Source organism: Colias philodice, chromosome 11 (assembly GCF_061535455.1).
Source record: "Colias philodice isolate Cphi_HAF_F1 chromosome 11, ilColPhil1 Martin Lab GWU primary, whole genome shotgun sequence".
Lineage (NCBI taxonomy): Eukaryota > Metazoa > Arthropoda > Insecta > Lepidoptera > Pieridae > Colias > Colias philodice.
In genome coordinates this window covers 6,867,182-6,889,117 of record NC_143096.1, presented here as the reverse complement: position 1 = coordinate 6,889,117, position 21,936 = coordinate 6,867,182, and the positions used below count along the sequence as shown (strand labels likewise).

Below are 21,936 nucleotides of genomic sequence, written 5' to 3'. Positions count from 1 at the left end.
TGTTGAAACAAAAACACTTGTTACACGTAATATTTTATAATAAACATATTATCATGATTGATTCATCACATATTATAAATAATTTATTACGATAACGTTGAATAATGAATCCACAAAAAACAATATAAATAAATCTATTCATAGATAACATTTTTTTTTTGAATGTGTATTTATTTATTATAATTCAATACTTATTGAAGTGCATGCATAGTATATTGCATAAGTAGTAGATAAGGAAATAAAAAAAAATTCAGCTGACTAACCATAGAAGTTGCGCACGATTGTCGCGGTAGCGGCCTGAGGATCGCCACCAATCAGTTTGTATGTCAATATACCATGGGCGTGGCTTGAGTAGCCGTCTATCAGTATGTCCCACATGATATAAAACACAAAAATGGTCTGTATTACCGCGCCGTAAGCGCTGCAATTACGTACCTATATATAAGTTGAATTTTAACAAGGATCGAGATTCTGTATCTTATCGTAAGGGTATGTAGTTGGTTCTCGTTTGTATTCTTCCGCAGGCAGTGGGTACGTTATTTTGTACACATGCTAATGAAGTGTAGTGCGGTCGAGTTTGTGATCGTTGTTCATGCAGATGGCACGTCAGCAATGATTTGTGATATGTGACAAAATATAGAAAACGTCTGGTTACAAATTTATATAGCAATTTATTCACTTATATATCTACTGAACTTTCTAAAAATCGGCGCCTGCGCTACAAACTACACTTGTGAAGTGAAGTGAACTGAAATGTTTATATTATCCTTGGTAATATATTTATGATCAGCAGGAATATTTGGAATCTATACTCGGTGAGTCTTTTTGTAGTATAATTTGTAGATAATATAATATTAAGTATATAATTGTCTTGTTATTAAGCTTAGATACATAATACATAAAAACACGATAAAAATATCCTTCAATGAAGGACCTTCGAAAGTTCCCAAACTGTAGGTACCTAACGCAGAAAATAACCAAAGTGTTATTGATAAATGATGATATATAATTATTATTCATTAATACTTTAGAAATAATCAAGAGCCTATACTGCATGCATAGGTAGGTACGTACTCAAATTTTGTACGCCCGCCTTAAGGCTTTGTCAGACAGGACGCGTACTTAGCGCGCGTTAGAGCGTTAAGTTGACGCCGCGCTATGACGCTAAGATGTGTTCTACTACCATCGTAGAATACTGTCAAACAGAGCGCCGGCGCTAGCAGTACGCAACGCTCTGTCGCGGCGTTAGGACGCTTTAACGTCGGGTGTTGTATTTTTTTACAAATTTTATTTTAGCGTCGGAGTTAATAGGCGTAAAATAATAATAAAATACTGCATAATGACCGAAAATTTGATAGAATTGGTTAGAAAATATCCATGCTTATATAATACGAAGGATAGTTCATATAAACTATAAAGATATATCAATGAAGGCAAAATTGTGGGCACAAATCGGAGAAGAAATTAATGAAACTGGTAAGTAAAAAATTCTTCCGACTCCGGAGTTAATATCGCTGTACCTTGTTTTGTTCGTAAGTAATAATTATGTAAACAACATGCAGCTTTAATAATATCAATTGCTGTGTCCTAACGCGCGCTAAAGCGTTCTGTTTGACGAAGCCTCGCGCGACGTTAAAACAGGACGCTGCAGCGCTACTACGCAGCGCTAAAATACGCGTCCTATCTGACAAAGCCTTTAGAATATATCTGTTGTAATTTTCACTAGATGTATCAGTAAGGTTTTTATTTATACGGCTTCTGTATTATATCTAAAGATATGTATAGGCATTATTTGATTGCATTTCATCTCCGAATTTATAGAAAACGAGAAAAAGCAATTGCTGGATAGTTAGGTAGACACTCTACATTATGCTCTACATTTATTTACAGGATGTTCTTTAATAGACCTTTGTTAATGTATATGTAGATAAGATGTGGCTGCAATGTACTTCATATAAAACCTTGGTATTTCTGGTACTAGGAACTATATCTAGTAAAAAGCAATAGCAACAATCAAAAGGTATTTCCTTGCTGCTTCTCTATCTTCCTAAATAACGCATTTTTCATAATTAGGGGCAATTTTTCAATGCTTAGTTAAAACTTATCCGCACAATAAATTATTACACAATAATATAAAAAAGTTACCTGTAAAATCGAAAGTCCGGCCATAGAACACATTTTTAAAACGATTGTGTAATACGTTATTCGAATAAGTTTTAAACAAGGATTGAAAAATATACTTATATGAATCGCTGAATGTGTTGCAAAAGTTTTCAGGAACGGTTAAACCAGTTCGGCTATTTTTTTACGTTTTTCATAAGGCACATGAGATGAACAACAATTTTCTTTTCACTGTTCGGGTAAAGGCTATATGCTGTATATGTACCAGGGGCGAACCGGGGCGGACTGTTTGTTTGTGCTTGGTGTAGCTACATAGACACATTGCCTGTGTATCAATCATAATAGCAATTCAGGTGCTCAGAAACTCTCATTATATACGATATACTACGGAAAACTATAGTGTTTATTGATGGGAAACTCCATTGGGCTCCATTGGGTCTTAAATAATATATTATGTTTCGTCAAATTTGCTCCGTGACTATAAAACACAAGTAACAACAATATTACTCAATTACATATTTACACCACATACAAACATGCCATGAATTATAACAATTGGGAAAATAATTTACAATGTATTGCGATATTATGTAAATTTTAAGTTAAACCAAATTGCGAAACCTTTTTATACATAATAGATAATGTCCTTATATGCATCTATACATATAATAAAATCGTAGGAAAGTCAAAACTGTACATTGAATATTTTTTTAAAAGAATATATAATCCATGATCTATAATCGATATAGAAGCCAAAAACATAGTTTTTAGAATTTTTGTCTGTTTGTCTGTTTGTCGGTTTGTCTGTTTGTCTGTATGTTTGACCGGGCTAATCTCGAAAAGTACTGCATAGATTGACTTCAAATTTTGCATGAATATTACTAACAGGTCGGGTCAGGCTATAGGCTACATATTATCAAGCTATCACCTGCGGGGGAGGAGCTGTGAACCTTTATTTTTCTTACGTGTTCTCTGTACTACGATAGCGTACAATCTAAAGACTCATGTTTAAATGTTGTTTTTGAGTAAGCCATGCTATTGTCTACCTTTACACTATAAAAACTACGTCATTTAAGTAATTTTGGCAGAGAAACAGTATAATGAATCTTAGTAGTATAAAGACAAATTTAAAACAGCGCCATCTATGAGATTTCATTAAAATCAAATCAATTTACATAATATTAACGCTTCTTGGAAATTCATAATTTAAATATTATGATGTTGGTGAGGTTGTTTTTTTTTTAAAGTTAAATAAATAATTCATATCTTCCCAGAGTCCATTTCAGGTGCGCTTATATTTCATGTGAATATATGTACTAAATTTTTATAAGTGAGGATAGATGTTTATTATTTGATGTCAAACAAGACAACATTACAGTTAATATAGGTAATAGTAGATAACAGTGATTGTGTTCATTCGTTACATTGTTATAAATCTTCGGCTTTTTTTTAATTTTCGCCTTCTTGCGTTCCCACAAAAGGTAAGTTGTAGCTTTTGTATTTATTCTTTATAATAGACTCATGTTTTTAATTAGTTAAAGTTAAGTATGACAAAATAAGAAAATGATGAAATTTTATTTTTATGTAGGTATAACTTTTACAAGACTATATTAAACGCCCAAAGAAGGTCACTTTAGTTCTTGATAAAACTTTATTTGTTAGTAGCTTTTTAATAAAATAAGGTACAGTTATCTTTTGATTTTTTTTTATTAACAGATTCAATGTTAATAAAAATTGACGATTTGCGTGAGGATGTACCGATGTAGTGGAAATTAGTAACCTTGCGCGTGGTCAATCATCAATCATCAATACATATAATAAAATTCTAGAAAAGTGATGTCTGTACAATGAAAATATGTAAAAAAAATTAGCAGGGGTTAAATTATTAAATCGATCCCAAACCCAAAACTGTAGTTAAAAATTTAACTTAAGCTGAGGTAGTAGGGGGAGGGGTCAAATTAGAATTATTCTTACTTCTAGGTAAATTTTCTACATAAAATGTCCTTTAAATTATGTCGTATTATATTTTTAACCCCCGACGCAAAAAGATGGGTGATAAGTGTTTGACCGCTATGTGTGTGTGTGTTTGTGTGTGTAATCCGAATTAGATGCGGTTTTGATGTTAGGCAGCATATCTTCCGACGCTGGTTCTTAGATAAAGTGTATCAAAATCGGTTCATCCATTTATTATACCTTTATAGGGGTAAAAGTGGGAATGTGGGAAAAAATATTAGTTATATTTTTATCCAATCCGGTTTATCCATTACAGCTTCTATTAGATTACAGCGGTAAAAGTGGGAATGAACAATAATGGAATGTTGTCAAATAATATACTCAAGCGGTAGATATATCAAAATATGAAAGAGCAACGTGTGAATTACAATTAATAATGTTTTGTCGAAATCGGTTCATCCGTTTATTACATATAGGGCACTTTAGGGGTGACAGTGGTTAGATAAATAAACCAAATGGAGCATCAAACGACAGGATATGACGTGTACATATAGGTACAATTAGATAATATGGTTTACATCAAAATCGGTTATCCGATTTACTAGGGGTGGAAAGGGAATGGGTTGAAAGTCTATTCAAGAAGAGGGGGATATGGGAGCGAGAGGATAGCCACACACTGGAAATTTAGAAACTCTACTCAAAGCCACATAGGCCTGGCCCTTGGCAATTTTTTTTCCTAAAGATACCACTTCTTTTGTCACTGTGGTCCATTACAATTTGTGCACGGTTACGGGCACCGTAACCGTGCACAAATTGAAAGATGTCAAGGAGCAACAAACTTATAGATATCAATATGATGTAGGAATGTAAAATGGAGGTAGGTCTCGCTTACTTGAAAATAAGAAACCGAAGTTAAAAATTTAAAAATTAAAAAAAAAAATCCAACGCAACGAATGTAAAGGAATAAATAATAATTTTACAAACTTCCCGACGATCTTTAAAATTAAGTACCATTATAAAAAAAATATAATATATGATATGATAATGATGGTATGGCAGCTCCGACGACTTTGTTTTTTTATTTTTATAAATATTTAAAATGGTATTTATTAATTTTTATTGCACGGTCTAAACGATTTGGTTACTACAGGCGTGAGACAGGAAAGATCTGCAGGCCGAGACGGCAGAGATTAGAATAAACGCTGAGGAATAGAAACTACTATCGCTAATTATTATTGACATATTAAGCTCATCACATTTTAGTAATGGTTCGGTCACACTACCAAAATTACGACGACGACAACGACCAAAAATCTCATCCAGACCAAATTCGTTCAAAATAAAATATTTAAATTTCCCGTCATACTGGTACTCGGAAGAAAAAAAATTCGAGGTCAATTAATTGCACGGTCTAAACGGTTTAGTTACTACAGGCGTGAGACAGGAAAGATCTGCAGGCCGAGACGGCAGAGATTAGAATAAACGCTAAGGAATAGAAACTGCTATCGCTAATTATTATTGACATATTAAGCTCATCACATTTTAGTAATGGTTCGGTCACACTACCAAAATTACGACGACGACAACGACCAAAATTCTCATCCAGACCAAATTCGTTCAAAATAAAATATTTAAATTTCCCGTCATACTGGTACTCGGAAGAAAAAAATTTCGAGGTCAATTAATACAAAATAGATTTTTTTCGATTTTCTAGGAGCTACCGTTTCTACGAAAAATCTATTTTTTCATTCATTGATCTCAAAAAAAAATTCCAAGCACCAGAACGACAGGAAATTTTAATATTTTATTCTAATTGTGTTTAGCACTATTTTGTTAAATTGCGACTGGATGAAAATTTTGTTCGTGGTCGTCGTCGTCGTTGGTAGGGTGAACAAATCCTTAGCAAAACATCATACGCTTATGTCAATTATTAGTATCGATAGCGGATTCTATTCCTTTGCGTTTTGACGTTTGTCTCGGCGCTCAGTTGCTTCACGATTTATTATCAAAAACATCCATACAAGGAAGGAAGAAAAATAAATTTGCTCCCTTCCCCTCTGGTGCCTAAAAATAAATTTTACGTAGAAAATTAATTAGGTATTTATTTTTTTATTTTTAAGTTCAGTTTAGTAATAAATTTTACTAACAGTTCTTTGTATTATTTATGGTAGTACGTGTTTTTCCTTTCAATTCAATAAAAAAGACGGGTTGCACTCCGGGAGTGCCGGCAGAAGTGAATACCTACTTGATTATTAACGTTGAGCATGTTTGATATTTTGGAATGGTATTCGTCTTACGCTTTTTCGAGCAGGTCACGTGTCCTGACGCGAGTTTAAGATTTTATACCCATTACAGAAAAAGTGCTCAACGCCGCTAAAGAAGTTTTCACTTCAAATATTAAGTAGTAACTACTATACAGTCACTATTCCACGCGGACGAAGTCGCGGGCACAGCTAGTAATATGATAAGTTAGTAACTATACTGTAGTGTACTGTATTAATTAATGATATTTAAGTAAGTAGCATATATTGCTATATTTATTTTAATCGCTCTTTTTCGAGAAATTATAATTCCGGTAGTCACTAGAATTGTAAAATACCTTCTTCTGCTGTACATTAAGTAGGTACTAACTTAAATTAAATTTACATAGGACATAGATTTATAAATTTATTACCTACGAGGTAATAAATTTATATAATAATCCTAGCCTATTATTATATTACCTAGCCAATTTGAAAGAATCAAATTCACCCGGTGAAATAAATAATAAAAAAAGAATTCGTTTAAGATATATAATTTGACGTGGGTGAACGTCGTACATGATATTATAATATACCTATAACCTATTGGTAGCCTCCCTTCATAAATGGACTATCAGATAATAAAGAATTTTTCAAATCCGATATTAGCGCGTTCAAACGAACAAACTATATATATAGATAAAAAGTAATATTTAAGAAGCAAAATAAACGTACCTTACGTTTATTTTCCTTTATAGCTAGAAAATAAGAGTAGAATTTTTTGCCTGTGCCCCTACCAAACTCATTTCATGAACAAATGTTGCACATCGTCAACAGTAAACTTCACTATTTTGTAACAATAACTTCTATTGTGGAAGTTGAAGGAATTAAAATTTATTCAACGGATGTGCCCCGTCTGAGTCCTAAATACGGTAAATCACTCCTACTCATTTCAGTGTCTAAGAAATAAGATTCATGAGGAGGCTGACTTAGTATTATTTCGTACCATGTATCTTCTTTGCTCTCTCATTAAAATGCAGAGACTGACTTAGTTTTGATATCTTTTTTGTTTTCTAAATAAATTCATATACATATTTAATATTTATTAATTTCAATTATATACCTAAGTTTTGCTTAGAGCATCTATGAAACTCTCCGAATGCGTGCGTGGTTCTTTGATGTTTTAAAAATTATAAGATAAAATTAAAAGATATGCAATTGCTCTTTAACTAGATACGTTCAGCGAGAAAGACTCGATAAAAAAAACAAAATTAGTTTTTTCATCTTTCAGTTTGTTTTTAGCCTACAAAACAAAATTAAGTGTAAAAGTTGTGCAGTCAATTTTTAGGTACCTAAATTTATAGGCGGCACTGCGATCGTTTTCGTATTAATAATCTTATTTATTATCTATTTTATAAGTAGATTCACGTATGTAGGTACTATCTACTTTACTGTTATACATTTTTCAGTCATGAGTATTTTTTCAACACTGAAATCATTTTAAAACTAAAGATGTGATTTATCAATGGAAAGCTAAAGCACGCAATTGCGTGAAAGACGGAAAACTAAAAAAACCTTATGTTATTTCATTTCACCTGATAATTTTAAAGACAAAGTTGAAGACAATGAATTCACCTATAATTTTTTTGTAATTTTGGCATGCCACAATAATTAAGATAAATCTGAGACAAGCTAAGATGCATCAATCCTTGAATCTTGTAGATTGGAAAAGGCGGCTTTACTTTAAAGCGCCATGTCATATAGGCAACTTGTGGTGTCACTTCATTGGGGAAATTTTTTCTTTACAAGTTTACTTCGTTTAAAAAAGTATAAGCCGCACAATCCAAAACACACATAAAATAGCCCAAATTGTGGAACAGCCTGCCTTCGGCGATATTTCCGAACGCCTATGACATCGAGGCATTTAAAAAGAGAATATACCTCCACCTTAAAAAGTCGGCCACACATCTTCGGACACGTCTGTAGATGCCTATGGGCTGTGGAATTGCTTATCATCAGGCGATCCGAGCATGTGCTCGTTGGCCTTCTTTCATATAAAAAAAAATGTATACAAACTCATACATTTATTCTTTTTATTAGAGTAATTTCTTACCGAAGCTTTTTTTAATTTTCAGTTCGGGAATCACGTAGCTTACTAATGTTACAAAAATTTTCTAAATTATTTTCTAAGAAGTTGTATGTAAGTTTTACCATTTTAATTTTTAATAGAATTTACATTCGAATTCGAAAGAGAAAACTATAAAATAACACTTCAAAATGTATATTTGAATTGTTTATTATAGCATGAGCTTTTATAAGCAGCTACGTGATAGTCTTTTAAAAATGTAGAGATTCTTTTGTCATTTTTAGGTGGCCGGTTATTGCGCATTTCAGTTCAATTTTACAATCCTTAAATTAAATTATTATTAGTATAATTTTAGTATGAAAGATAATGAAAAATGGACGTTCATAATGGAATTGCTATAAAGTAAAATGCATAAATAATTCAATTTGAATTTTAATTATAATCAAAGTTACGATCCTACGTCAGTATTTTTTATTAAAGCAATTGCAGTCAGGCGTAATTCATATTATAATACATAAAATTTATATTGAATATAAGCCATTGTAAGTAAATAATTTTATAAACAGTGTTTATCTAAGGACACGATAAGCAATGAATTATTTACTTAAATAAATAAAAATTCAAGTAGAGATACTTCAGATTTTTTTAAGAAAATCTTAAGAGCAGGCTCTCCCTAGGTACTTGGCGATTACTTTGATTTATATAATTGATCATAATAAATAAATAGGATCTCGTATATACGAGTATGTTTAATTTGCTGTTTGACATTGTGTTATAGAGCTGTCGCGTTATGATAATATAATGTTATTTGATAGAAAGTTATTGCTCTAAGAAAGCTTATTTTCATCACTATAGTGTTCCGAAATGAAAGATTCTTATTGAGAAGTTTTAATTAAAACGTTTTAGCTGTAGTTATAATTAATAATCAAATATTCAATGCCAATGTTGTTATCTTCGCCCATAATATTAGATTATCATTTGGTATGTCTCCTTGTAGTTTCATTTTATGATAAACAGTAAATCACTAGATAAGTATTGTTACTGTTCGACTAGAATTAAGCACTGAGGCTTGATTGTTCAATAAATATGCATAATATAAATTAATATTACCTCACTGTGATGAACTATTAGGTGCTTTTTCTTTGTTCGAGAGTCATTTTGTGACTAGGTAGGTAGAGTATTCCTGTATAGTATTTATTTAGTTCAACATTTTTATTTTCAATATATTCTCTATATATATAAAATTCTCGTGTCACTATGTTAGTAACCATACTCCGCCAAAACGGTTGCACCGGTTCTCATAAAATTTTCTGTGCATATTATTATTGAGTAGCTCTGAGAATTGGCTAACATCTATTTTTGAAACCCCTAAGTGGTAAGAATAAAACAAGAGTAAGGTAGAACAACATTTTCTGGGACAGATAGTATTTTTATAAAACTTTGTTTGTAAATAATTCTAACACAATATGTTAGAGTCAAATCAAATCAAAGGTAAATAATGCTAGTCAGTCGTATGAGTAATCGACTGAAAATAAAGAAAACGTAGTCTAGTAAGTTCAAGACAAATCTTGGGTGATATCTGAAATGGCAGGATTGATTATGAAAGGATTGAAACCTGATCTTAATTCTATAATTTTTTTAGGTCAATGGATTTTGCCCATCATTTGTATATACTTACTTGATAATATGCGTTATTATTATAACTTTAAAACATTATTTCTGAAATTCGATTAGTAGGTAGATATTATAATGAAATACCCATGTTATAGTGGACTATTTGTTAGTAGGTACTCACATGGTGGCTGGTCATAACTGTGTTAGTGGAATTACAATAAATATATCTTTATTTAATCAAGCTTTATTGCTCCGGATAGATTATAAATTGAAAATTAACTTAGGTTGCCTTATTATAATCATTTTTTAAACTGTAATTTTAGAGTGGACGACTATAGGTATTTATCCGACTTTTAAAAACAAAAAGAGGAGGTCCTGTGTTTTGTCCTTATAGGTATATTTTAATTCGAAGATAGTATTTTCTAATTCTAATAGCGCAATTGAAGTTTTTCTCCGACAAAATTATCGCTATATAAAAACTAGACAACTTATTCAATTCGGCTGATTGAGGAATCTTCATTGGCGCTACAGATATTACCTATATACATATACCTTCTTCCTACATTTCATATATTACTAGCGGCCCGCCCCGGCTTCGCCCGTGGTACATATGAAAAATAGATGTTGGCCGATTCTCAGACTTACCCGATATGCACAGAAAATTTCATGAGAATCGATCCACCCGTTTCGGAGGAGTATGCAGACTAACATTGTGACACGAGAATTTTATATATAAGAGATTCGATTTTACATTTTCAACTTTCAATTAAAATTCCAAACTAAACTAAGGTAAACTAATCTCTCCTTTTTTAATCATTTTTCCTCTAAAATATACATAGGTATTGTAGAGAAGAGTAGGTATAAATTACGAAATGTAAGATTGGATTTTTTTTGTTAAATTTCATTTCACCCAAGTAACTACATATTATGTTTTTGTTTAAAGAAAATACCAAATTTATATGAAGTCGATCCAATTGTATTTCAATAAAGCAAAAAAAAAATATGCGAAATGAATTTTACAGGAATTCAATAGAATATGAAATACTAGATGTACCACGGAGGTATTTCTTTTTAAGCGCGCTAGGTCGTCCACGTGAAAACCAAGTAACAAAAATTACCATCACAAATTATTAGTATCATCAAAATCTGTTCCATGTTTTTCACGTGAAAGAGTAAAATCCATTCCCACGAGCTTTATTGTTTATCATATTTTAGTAAGATTTCTGGTAATTAAGTATGTCAATCGATATGTAAATTTTCTGAATAAAATAACCTTTAAAAATTTCTTAAGTTATTCATAAATTTTATCGGTTTGAAAATAAAATATAAAAGGCCTCCAATGATACGGAAGACAAACGTTATCCTCGATTGATTGCTATAAATGTAGGCAATAGCACCACGAGTCACAACTCGTTTTATTGCACCCATAGAGTTATGTGGCAGATAAGACAAAGTAGGGACGGGTGCGCAGTATGGTATTGTACAAAGGCGCAATGAGCGCCGGCCGGGCTCCGTCGTCAGCCGCCGAAGGCCCATCGGCGCGTCCGCTTCACCACAAAGCCCCACAATAAACTTTTACAGCTCACATAAAATCCTGACTTTTTAACCCGAGTTATTTGAATTAATATCAATTCGGAGTTCCTCAATGGGCTTTACTCGTCAAACTCTAAAGTTTTATGACAACCACAGAATTGAGGAATAAAATTTAATTGAAATGTAGCCCCCAAAAAAAGATTGATTGCCGTTATCGGCTTCCGAATTTGAATATTTACATTAAATATTTTCAGTGAAAGTAATTGACTCCGCTTAAATGTGATAGAACATTAATTATACGGTATTTAATTAATATTATCTCACTTTTGGACGATAAATCAGTAACGTTTAAAAGCGGTTCTTTTTGTCCCGGGTGTAATTTTAATAGAGTAAAAGACATCAACGCGTATCAAGTAAACTAATACTTCAGAATAACTGAGTCTAAAGCTTGACCACAGCTTAGCAAATAATCTCAAAAATAAAACTAGCTGTAAAACAAAGAGTTTTAAATATTACAATAAAAATTATGGATTTACACTAGTGGAGAGTGCCATCTGGTATTATAAGCTGTGTAGGTAGCAATCAATTTATTGCCACGTCTTCACAATGAAGCCGCTAGGAAATAGTATTTATGGCCCCCCAAGGCAATCAAATTATTGTGTCAATAGAAGAAAATAATTTTTATTTGAAGATTCAAGCCTTATTGATCACATGTTGCGTTATATGATTTTTACCTATTGTTTGATTAATATATCAAGGCTGACGGTTGTATACATGCCAAGTGATAATAAAATTTCAAGTTTGAAACGGCGATGACGCAAGACCATTAAAAATACTTACTTGAGTTTTCGGCATCATTCCATTTGCATAGCCTCTCGGCCTTCATTACGCAGTCGTTCTGCAAACTTTGAAATTGGAAAAGACAACACGGACTATATTGTTTCAATAGTTTCAATTTAAGTTTGGTCCGTCTTGCATTTGATAATTAGCACCTCTCGCCTTACAGAACAGTGTACATTTGTACTACATTATATGAACGGGACAATTGTGCCTCAACATATCGCATATTATATGAGCTGTGTGTCATAAACCTTCAATCGCTAGTCTCGAGATCCTTTCGAAGTAACCTTCGGGCCATTCGTTGTTATCTTTGATATTTTATAGGATCTGTAAAACGACGGCACTGCGAAGCGATTAAGCGACATTCCATGTGTCCATCGGTGATCGACACGAACTCAATTTAGGGCCGCAGCCAGTGCAGCACCGGTCTCGATGAAAAGCAATGTTATTGCACGTAATTAAAACTATCGAGCGGTGTACTAGGAATATATATTTTGTAAGGCGGTACGTTTTATGTGAGTTTAGATACGAAACTAGGACCAATAGTCGTACACTGTATTTTACTTCACCATTAAAAAGAAAATGTTCGCAATTCATCTATACGACTCAACTTTAATATTTATACCTTATGGAGTCGTAAAACGATGAATAATGACGCTGCAGACGAGTTGGCTAGTGCTGTAATTACTTTGCTTTTATACTTAGGTATCCGATGTTTTCTTGTTGTTTAAGACTTCAATAATGTAGCCATATGATACTGACCTAGACGGTCAACATTGTTATTTAGTAAAATGCACATAATCACAATATATTATCCTGTTCTTCAAATTATGCAATTTACAAATAAACCATCGTTGTAAAGAGTAAAAACAAAACGGATGTAAATAGCGTTTAATTTTTAAACTCTAGTTTAATAGACCTTAGCTAGTTCAAATTTCATTTATTAGGTAATTATAGTTTCCTCTTTTTTCACTCGATGGCAGCACAATTTAAATATATGTTTAGTAATTGTAGATATCTATCAATATACAATTTTTATTTTTATTTTAGGTAGTTATCTAAGGTAAACGTTTATGTTTTTCTTTAATTCGTCAGTCAGACAGTACAAATCATAAACTTTCCATAATTTTAGTTAATATCAAAGAATCATTAAACAAGTAGGTAATATCGAATTATTAAAAAAAGCACTGGGAGAAATTCCAGGACATTGAACTACACGTTCGGTCAGTCAACGATAATGAGCACAATAAACATCCAAGGAGAAGATCGTGAGCCAAACCAAACCTACAAAACTGTTCGGGTCATATTTGTTACGAGATATACAGATATTTTCAGTGAAAATGCATAGTAACAATACTTATGACTCAGTAGAAACTATTAGGAATTCCTATTAGACTACAAGCCGGTATAGGAAAAAAATATGGGTCAATTGAACCACCAGGGGACATATCTAGAACGATAGAAGAGCATAAAATAATAAGATTCATCACTATGCCGTCACTTGTAAGCTGTCCAACTGAGTGCAGATGAGAATTCAAAAGTACAGGTAGACCCGGTAAATTTTGGTCATATATTTTTGTACGGCATTCTTAACCATCGATAGATCCATTAAAAATAATAAGAAACCGCTCAGTGCCGTACAAAAATGGTGGTCCACAAAGTCGGAATTTTTATTTAATTTCCGAGAGTTACCGGGGGTAAATTTGGTCATTTGACCATGTACGGCATCTGTGTCATACTATTTCTATACTACTTTTAATCCATTATTCCGCAACGCCGTACAAAAATCATGGGGACAAGGGAAAAAATCGAGAGTTGCAATCCCCTCTCTTTCCTCACTCCAGGGGGTCATTTGACACAACACGAAATAAATTTATTTTTAAAGTATTTTATGCATAGATAATATTTTTTCATGTGCCGTACATTTTCGTTGGTTCAAAGGGGTAAAATCTGAAAAAGAAAAAAATCCATTTATCGAAATGTTTGCTTTATACATATTTTGATAATAAAATATAAATATACATTGATATTAAGAAGCTCGAGGTGGTTAATTATCACCTTGGAAAGTCGGAGTCAGGTGGAATGGACTCCTTTAAATTGATGAACTAATAAAGAAGCTATGAACGAAAAGATGTGAATTATATGCAATCAGCCCATGAATACAGGTAAAGTCACAAGCAAATGCTAGTAATATTCAAAATGTACAAGTAAAGCGCTTTCAAATGATACCAAACACGGCATATTTATCTTAACTTAATTTTTTTACTCTGTATGTTTTGTCCGCTAGAGGGCGCCACATTAGATTTTGTGAAACCCCATATAGCCTTTAGCTAGCTGGTCGCTGGTTATCCAGTGAACAATTCAGACGCTTCTAATGATATGTCATTTGTCGAATTCTGATATGTAGTTTAGTAGTTACGAGGGAATAGATGGACATACATACATGACCTGTCAAAATTATAACCCTCCTTTTGCTTTTCCGTGGTCGGGTAAAAATATGTTAATGCCGTACTGTATCAGATGGCCATAAAGCACCCTTAAAATTGTAGCTTTCGTCGCTTTCATCAGCCTAAAAGATGTGGTCTGCACAAAAATGTACGGCATCGTTTTTCTCTAATTTATCTATGTTAATACTATTTAAAACAACGAATAAAATGTAGAAAACTATTATAGTTTAAACTTTTACAAAATTTCAGTTTTTGCATTTCTCTATAACTTTTTTTAGAACGGTTTCTTTTGAACGGCAATACTATACAACAATTGAATTTTACAATATCATGTTAAAAAAAAAAGTTCCCGTACAGGGTCAAATGACCTTACAGCTCTTTATATCAAGAATTCGACGAAATTAAGATGATTATTGGTATACATTTAAAAGAACAATTATTTTTTGACGGCATTGCTTTTAATAGTACTTTTGAGTGCTAGATAATGTTTTGGAACCGAAGCCGTACTTAGTCAAATGACCCCCTAGAGTGGGGAAAGAGAGGGGATTGCAACTCTCGATTTTTTCCCCTTGTCCCCATGATTTTTGTACGGCGTTGCGGAATAATGGATTAAAAGCAGTATAGAAATAGTATGACACAGATGCCGTACATGGTCAAATTACCAAATTTACCCCCGGTAACTCTCGGAAATTAAATAAAAATTCCGACTTTGTGGACCATCATTTTTGTACGGCACTGAGCGGTTTCTTATTATTTTTAATGGATCTATCGATGGTTAAGAATGCCGTACAAAAATATATGACCAAAATTTACCGAGTCTACCTGTACTTTTGAATTCTCATCTGCACTCAGTTGGACAGCTTACAAGTGACGGCATAGTGATGAATCTTATTATTTTATGCTCTTCTATCGTTCTAGATATGTCCCCTGGTGGTTCAACTGACCCATATTTTTTTCCTATACCGGCTTGTAGTCTATATGATATTAAAAATTTAAATAGAATATTTTCTGATCGAAATATTGCCGTAGAGTAGATTTTCGTATTGCGTTGTCAATTGATTTCTGTTTCAGTTGAGTAGATAATTCTTTACATCATTTACATTAAGTAAAATTTATTTAAAATAACATGTAGCTGCAATTTATATTAGCAAATTAATTATACAAAAACTAATTATGTACATAGGTCATCGCTAATCTGTTGCATAATCCCTCAACATTCATTCAAAAAAGCTGAAAAGCTGAAAGTCTGAAAAAGCTGCATCCTACAGAACCGAGCAGTGGGATCTTATAGATACTATACATATACAAATTATTATTTAATAACTATTTATTATTATGATTTTGGTTCAACCTCAATTTTGCATTGTTACTCTGCAACAAGAGATTTTTTTAAATTGAGATCGAATGGTATTATCGCAGTAGATCTATATTTTCGATCGGGATTGATTTAAAAAAATTACACAATCAAAACACGATCGTGCGCTGTCTTAGTTATTAATAATACCAATTCAGCGTTCAATCGAATCGAACTTGATTAACTTCGATATTGTCGGGAAAGCTCTCCGTAGTAGGAAAGTTCTTATTTGCTCTGCTAATAATATTTTTTGTTTGTAGACATGGCTGCATCTCACATTTTAAGCGCTGTGGAGCCAACAGTTGGTGGTGGAGGATCACGGAGCGGTCGAGAACGGGAAGTGAATGTCGCTCTAGACGACCGTGAGCTGTGGATTCGCTTCCAGACTCTTACAAATGAGATGATAGTCACCAAAAATGGACGGTATGTAAAAAATTGACTGATAGATGTTGCCTATATTCACTCTTAGCTCTATATCCTCTCTATAGCACAGTCTATAGTTCATGTTCCATAACTATGATGGAAATTTTTAAATGATAAGTACCTCTACATTACGCTACAATACTACGATACTAAATTGAGAGTTCTTGCGTCTCGTCATCCGTGCCCCAGCAATAGCGGCGTGCTTCAAAATAGTTTTAGCTAGGGAAGGAAATTACTAACTACCTTTTGAGAGAAAATTGCGTGGGGATATCCCCGCACGCTAACCTTAGCACAGAATAAGTAGATATCTTATGGTTTCGATCTCGAAGGTCCATTAACAATGTACTTAAGAGGTTTTTATGAAGAGCCTATTGACCAATTTAGAAATAACTGTTGTAATTTAACTGTATATTTTACAAAATCCTATATAAATAGGACCGTTTTAATATTTATAGGATAAAATAGTCCTATATTGTAACAGATACCCACTAGTTAATCTTTGTAAAGGAAGATACCTTCATTTCAAACAAACAACTTGTTAGGCTTTGTAAAAGCATTTTCCAATCAACTTCTTATGGGTAGGTACCTACTTACAATTCATTAAGCATTCGCCAGTTCGAATAATAATAGTATTAAAAGTTAAAATACAACATTGATGCGAGTAAGTAAGGTATAAATTGAAACAATGCATTCCGCAACAATATAATTTATATTCCTTGGGTAATTATATTAACTGCCGTATTAAATTATTCGAAATGACTGAGGGCTAATCAACTTTGTATATTTTATGATATATAAATAAGGTCTGTTCATTTGTTTGTATCACTATTTGTGTACGTAGGGCGTGTTCTGCCAACGCACACATTCGCGAGTGCTAACAGGGTGCTGAGGGCGGCTAGTTTTCAGCTATTAACACTGTAGGTCTTGCTGATTAGCGCAAGACTTCTAAATGATACCGCTCGAGATATATATGATATGATGATCTGCCCTTTGTTTTGATGTTTTAACTGCCTCATACCGTACACACATGTATTATGCACCACACGCGATAATGATCTGTGAAATAAATCTATAGGACTGTCTTAGAACTTGTAATAAAATAGTAACAAATAGATGTCATTGATTATAAATTTATCTACTTACTGATAACTTTACATCAACCACGCGTTGATTTTTACAGCATCAGGTTTTAATTTTTAATAACCAGGTCAATCTCATCAAATGTATAGCTATAGGCAATAAAATAATACTAAAATAGGACTGTAATCCAAAACACGTTCCTGCGTTTGCCCTTCCGTCGAGCTGCAATAGACTATCTGATTGATGTTCTTTTCATATAGATATAATAACCGTTCTGGAGAGTTAGTTACATGCATTTGGCTATATGGGTATCATGCGAGCGAGGCCGTGGGCAGAAGTTAGTAATCATATAAATGTTCCGTTCACTCGCCGATAGTAAAACAATACAAACGGTGATCCGCTTCAAACATTATTCAAAGTACAACAGAATATAATATGTACACAGTCGTTAAATAAAATCTTCGAGATGCACATTTGTAAGTTTATGTGGTTCTAACATTTCATAAATCTTTTGTTTTAGACGAATGTTTCCCGTAGTTAAAGTAACAGCCAGTGGGCTGGACCCGACGGCTATGTATACCGTTCTACTTGAATTTGTTCAAGTTGATAGCCATCGGTGGAAATATGTTAATGGAGAATGGGTAAGTATTATTTTTTAAATTTAATGGGAATTGGGCTACAATCACATTGCCTATTCCTTCAAAAATTTTAATTTATGTTTTAAGAAAGACAACTAGCACAATCAACGATATTATGAGGAATAAAAATGGGATACTATAAATAATCAATATTTTTCAGGTTCCCGGGGGGAAAGCAGAAGTTCCCCCATCTAACGCAATATACATTCACCCGGAAAGTCCTAACTTTGGAGCGCATTGGATGAAGGAGCCAATATCTTTTGCTAAAGTCAAACTTACGAATAAAACAAACGGCAATGGACAGGTAAATGATCATTTTAAGCTTTTTATGACACAAACATTGTGTAAACCGCCCAATACTGTTCTGATGAATAATAACAAGATGCATGCGCTTGCGTTATATTGTTTGAGCTACCATTGATTTTATATTTACCCGTAACCTCTTTTCTTTGTATGGAGCCTCCGGAGTATGGATCTCATTAGGAAAGAGGCATACCTAATTAACAGTTCAAAGAACTGTCAGAATACTGATTTTAGACATTAGAAAGTCAGTTATAAGAAGGTGTTACAATGCTACAGTTTCGATGCTACCGCTACTTCATATTCATTTCTCACGCTTCGATATGGTGCGAATGAATATGAAAGCAAACATCTGATATATCCAGATCCATATGTTGACGGCTCGGTGTGAAATCTGTAGCTTTGCCAACTATTTAGCGGGTGTGCGTACGCACTATCATTTGCAATAATTATTGTCTCTGCGCTATATTTACTGATACCGTTAATGTTGTATTCTACTTCTGTTAATACCAATTATTTAATATACACAGTTTATGTCTACAAACATATTATTTAACATGTCGTTTCTGACTATTTCAATAACACTACTGAAAATCACATGAAAAAGCTATATTTCTTTAAATTGTTAAATAATTATACTTTATAAATAAGCTTTGGTCATGTCGAGAATACTTTTATACTGAAAAATATTTGTTTACCGGGGTAGGAAGGAAGGAAGGGTAGGTAGGAAGGTTTAGGAAGTATAAAGTTACCAGATTCTAGATTAAAAATAATTAAGATGATCGTTACAGGTTTAAATTTAAATGAGTTCTTTCCTTACAGATAATGTTAAATTCACTACACAAGTACGAACCACGAGTACACCTAGTAAAAGTTGGTACTGATTTACGACGGATAATGACGTACCCATTTCCTGAAACCCAGTTCATTGCTGTAACAGCATATCAAAATGAAGAAGTGACGTCACTGAAGATCAAATATAACCCTTTCGCTAAGGCATTCCTAGATGCTAAGGAAAGACCGGAGGGCTATTATCAAAGAGATTTTGTTGGGACTCATTACCCGCAGCAGAGTTCTTCTCCACACCAGTATCCGCAATGTGAGTTTTATTACTTTCTGTCATTGATTATTGAACAATAATAATTAGCGGTTCTATGATAACTTGTATACCAGACATGTATCCTTGACACCACGAAATATGTAGTAATGTTGAGAAATATATCTGGAGACTGAAGTAATCGGTATTCTAAAATAAAAAAATATTTATTATAAAACAAAAAAAAAACATCAACTCATGTTATTCTTTGTTAAATATTTTTTTTATTTTCAGTTGGTGGCTGGTTCGTCACCTCGCAACCATTGTACGGTAGTAGTAACTCTGCATCGAGAAGACCAGCACCCTATCCTCCACGACCTCCATCACGGCCTAGAACATTGTCACCACCATGTGAGTATTACAATTAATACTATTTTGTTTATGAGAATAATGTAGAGTAAAAAAGCGTTTCTTGAATAAAACCTATCTAGGTAATGCATATTTAGATTTTTTTGCATTATTCAATACGACACCACCACGAAAATTACTAGTGACTATTTGTATTTTGTTGATCGATATTAGTTTTTCCTATATTTTAATAATATGTATTTTTTAAACAATCGAATAGGCATGAAGCAATTAATTTCGGCAATGGTATAAGTTATTTGTGAAAAATGTTGTTCACCTTTACAATAAGTTTTTAATATTCTCATTTCTATAATTACTCATATTTCCAGCTACCTACTCTACCACGGAAAGGTCAACAGCCCCGGCCACAAACAGCAGTGGCAGTTACACATGGGCTGGAGGTAGCAGCTACTGGAGTTCCCAAGGGAACAGTCCACCTCAACCCAACAATACTTCACCCGTTCCGTATAGAACGCCGCCGCATGCATATCCTGCACCCTTAGAGTATACATCAGCTCCTCCTACAAGCTCCTCAGCACCGACGTCTACTGCTCCTCTCTACCCGTTGCAGTATGATGCTCCCGCCCAACATCATTCGCCATATTACCAACATGCTTACACACCTTACGCTCATCATGCGATTGAGGATATTTCTTATTGGCCCAATAGGTAAGATATTATATGTATTGGCATTGATGAAATTTTCTTTAAACAGATAAAAAACACCCGGAAGTTATTACGAACTCATAATAATGATTCTTATCTATAATAAATTGTCTATAAGTTTATATTAATATTCTGTAGGTCTGAAAATTGTTCGTTAACCTTTTTATAACTTATCTGTAAGTTATATGGCAAAACTGCGATATGTAGGTCAGTTAGTTTTTTAATACATTCATTTCACATTCCAGCTTAAACAGCTACGGTTATCAGCCATCAGAATATGTCGGTACTGGTGAAGTTGCCTATTCTACAGAAGGCATGTCCTTCGCTAATTCTGGAGCAGCGCTTGAGGCCAACACAGCCAGTCAAGACGAACGTGCCACACCTCAAGGCTCTGAGCACCAGTCGGGTGATAGAGAATACAAATACAACGCTGACGAAGAACGACACTCTCCATGTGAAGATGCGACTCTGCCTTCGCGTTCGCCACCACAGTGACGGAATAGTTAATTCAAGATAGTTTTATAAATAAATTATATAATACTTAGGTACTTGATAATTGTAAAATGTATGTTTAATTTAAATTATAATTATTATTCATAATGCTTTTAGACAAATCTATTGATTGAATGAAGAAAATTTGAAAGAAAGTTGGGTAGGTTTATATTGTTGTACAAAAAGATCATGCATTGATTATTATTTCAATAAATATTTAAATAAAAAATGATGATACTACTCAATTCATTCTAATAAAACTAACAAGCACAAAGTTGTTCATCGAAACGCATTCTTATTTGAGTGAGCCGTTTCAAAAGTTTAGGAGGGAGTTTCCATACTGTTCGATATTTATACTGTGACACTACATAGGTAATCAATATTTTGACAACTATTGTTACCTTTTTACTATTTAACTATTGGTACCTACATGGAAAGTTTACCTAACCTTATTAGATGTTGTTAAATTGTATTATATTATTCATGAAAGTTCTATGAAACTATATTGTCTTTAAACTAACGCAGGGTATATTGAAAACTTATATACCTACTCTGTTTACCTAACTGTTTATATATTATACTTAAAATATAGAATATTTAAATCCTCATTCTTATGTTTTTTTATGTTATTTTTTTTCTTTAATGTCTTTTTAATAAAATTATGTTGGGCGTGCCCATAATAGCACTGAATACAAAACAAACAGC

At 33.1% G+C, this 21,936-nt stretch overlaps 1 protein-coding gene across 1 annotated transcript; it reads left to right on the top strand.

Moving 5' to 3' along the window:
* The first annotated feature begins 588 nt into the window (after nucleotides 1-588).
* byn (T-domain transcriptional activator brachyenteron) lies at nucleotides 589-21,570 on the top strand. The gene is made up of 8 exons (XM_089700395.1): nucleotides 589-815; nucleotides 16,449-16,611; nucleotides 18,212-18,332; nucleotides 18,490-18,633; nucleotides 19,452-19,728; nucleotides 19,960-20,076; nucleotides 20,403-20,742; nucleotides 20,985-21,570. The coding sequence occupies exons 2-8, from the start codon at nucleotides 16,451-16,453 to the stop codon at nucleotides 21,232-21,234; spliced, it is 1,410 nt and encodes a 469-aa protein (XP_089556521.1). The 5' UTR covers nucleotides 589-815; nucleotides 16,449-16,450; the 3' UTR covers nucleotides 21,235-21,570.
* The last annotated feature ends 366 nt before the right edge of the window (nucleotides 21,571-21,936 follow it).